This window comes from Portunus trituberculatus, chromosome 36 (assembly GCF_017591435.1).
Source record: "Portunus trituberculatus isolate SZX2019 chromosome 36, ASM1759143v1, whole genome shotgun sequence".
NCBI lineage: Eukaryota > Metazoa > Arthropoda > Malacostraca > Decapoda > Portunidae > Portunus > Portunus trituberculatus.
The window spans coordinates 8,324,094-8,326,593 of record NC_059290.1 but is presented as its reverse complement, the minus strand read 5'-3'; the positions used below and the strand labels follow the sequence as shown (position 1 = coordinate 8,326,593).

At 40.4% G+C, this 2,500-nt stretch overlaps 1 protein-coding gene across 2 annotated transcripts in view; it reads right to left on the bottom strand.

The window, feature by feature from the left end:
* Positions 1 to 2,500, bottom strand: part of LOC123513682 (probable cationic amino acid transporter) — an 84,221-nt gene that overhangs the window by 4,474 nt on the left and 77,247 nt on the right. For both annotated transcript variants that reach the window (XM_045271026.1, XM_045271027.1), the window contains 2 exons: positions 2,167 to 2,327; positions 319 to 419 (listed from right to left, as the gene is read on the bottom strand). In XM_045271026.1, coding sequence (XP_045126961.1) covers positions 319 to 419; positions 2,167 to 2,327 — 262 coding nt within the window. The remainder of the gene's footprint in view (positions 1 to 318; positions 420 to 2,166; positions 2,328 to 2,500) is intronic.

The window sequence follows — 2,500 nt, the reverse complement described above, 5'->3', positions numbered from 1 at the left end:
ATCATTACTACTACTACTACTACTACTACTACTACTTCTGTCACCACCAACATTATTGTTACTACTACTGCTACTACTACTACTACTACTACTACTACTACTACTACTACTACTACTACTACTACTCTGTCACCACCAACATTATTATTACTACTACTACTACTACTACTACTACTACTACTACTACTACTACTACTACTACTACTACTACTACAATTCCTACCACTACCACTACTACCACCACAACTACTACCACCAATGCTACCACTACACACTATTACTACATCCACCAGCACCACCATCAGCACCACCACTCACCCACAAGCTTCATGACCTGCCTGCCGCTGTCCTCGGTGCACGGGCCTTCCTCCACCCACGGGAACAGCGTGGGGAACCTCTGCTGCACCATCTCCAAGTACCTGGCGAGGGCAAGGGCAGGTGAGGGAGGCACATGACAAGAAGGTATTAGGTAACTGGGACTCGTATTCTCAAACACTTCAATGTTTCACCTCCACTATTTTAAAAGCCTTAATTCAAATGTACACGAGTTATTAAGGTGTTTTATGGTTCTAGCGGTAGACTGACAACGTTTCTACATTATTAACTGTAGAAGCACTATTGAAAACCCCGTTAATAATCTCTGTGGTCTTGGAAATTAGTCGTGGTGAGAAACCAAAGTCTTCTTTTTCCTGTTCCTTATTTCAGAATTTACTAGGTTAGAACAGAAGAGAGAAGGGAAGGGATTATTAGTGTTAGTATTATAGTCTGTCTACTCTACAATGGCTCCTGGATTTAAAACACATTGTAGATTATTGATAACGTAATTGATTTGATGTGAATAATACTTAATTTCTGTTGATCCACGCACTCATTACAAGGACAGCTCACGGTTTTCCTTAAGATCTGACAACCACGCATTCCCTGGGACACCATTCAAACTAGGACCCAGGAGCCACTTTAGAGTACACAGACTATAGCATTAGGTAACCAAGTTTTGTGTTTCTTTATCATTCTTTATTCTTGTTAAATTTTGGTAGATCAGAACACAAGACAGGTGAGGGAAGGTATTATTACTAGTATCATTATTAAGTAACTAGGTATTCTGTTTCATTATCATTCTTCTTATCACACTTTGCAAGGCCAAGACACAAGTTAGAAGGAAGGGTGTTATTACTAGTATCAATATTTAGTAACTAGGTTTTTTTGTTTCATTATCTGTCTAGTTCTTGTCAAACTTCACCAGGTTAAAACACAAGGCACGTGAGGGAAAGTATTGTTAGTAGTAGTTGTATTACGTAATCAGGTTTTGTGTTTCATTATTTGCCTTATTCTTATCAAACAACACCAGGTAAAGATACAAGGCAACACTTCCCCAGTCTTGTTAAGCCTCTCTGCCTTTTTTTTTTTTCCATCCATGGGTGCACAAGTTTGAGTGCATTCGGTAACCAAGTGTCTTCGATTTCCCTTATTTACGTTATTATTATCACACTACACCAGGCAAGGATACAAGGCAACACTTCCCCAATTTTGATAAGCTTCTTGCCCCTTTTCCGTCCAACCAACACTTCGTTAAGTTAATTAGATACACCTGTCAAAATAGTGCCCATAGGAAGCTAATTAACTCCCTTGTCAAAATAGCATACAGATAACTAATTATATCTGTGAAAACAACTCAAGTAACGAAATTAGGAATAGCTATCAAAAACACCCCATAATTGACTGTACCTGTGAAAATAACACTGGTAAACTAATTAACCCACTCACACCTGGCGAATTAATTGAAGCCTACCTGTCAAAACAACACAGGTAAACTAATCAATTAACCCATACTAGCTAATCTCTATCCATACCTATCCAAAAATACACACAGGTAAGCTAATTAACAACTATACCTGCCAAAACACACACCTAAGCATCTTAATTACTTACACCCATCAAAACAACAGACAGGTACACTAATTGGAGCCTACCTCTCAAAACAACACAGGTAAACTAACTAACCATCCTAGACAAGTTAACCAGGTAAGCTAATTAATAACTAAACCTGCCCAAAACACACCTATGCATCTTAGCTACACCTGCCAACAAACTGACCCACACCACATAACTAATATTTTCACTAATCAAGCTCCAGGTAAGCTAATTAACCAGGTACTCTTGACTCACCTGTCGTACCACCTGGGGACTCGAGCGGCGGCGGGCACGGATCCATAGTACCTGTTCTCGTACCTGTCGCTCACCATGTAGTCGTCCTCGCGCCGCCACGACTCGCTCCCCTCCTCCGTGTTACCAGTGTCGTCAGAGTCAGGGGAGGAACGCATCACCTTCTGCAGGGACCGTGAAGGAGGCGATGAAGGAGGCGATGAAAGAGGTGGTGAAAGAGGCGATGAAGAAGGGGATGAAGAAGGGAATGTTGGAGGAGTGACAGACGGTAATAAGAAGTGTATACAGTGTTAGTGAAGTTTTTATTTATATTTTATCTATTTATCTTTTAGTTTGT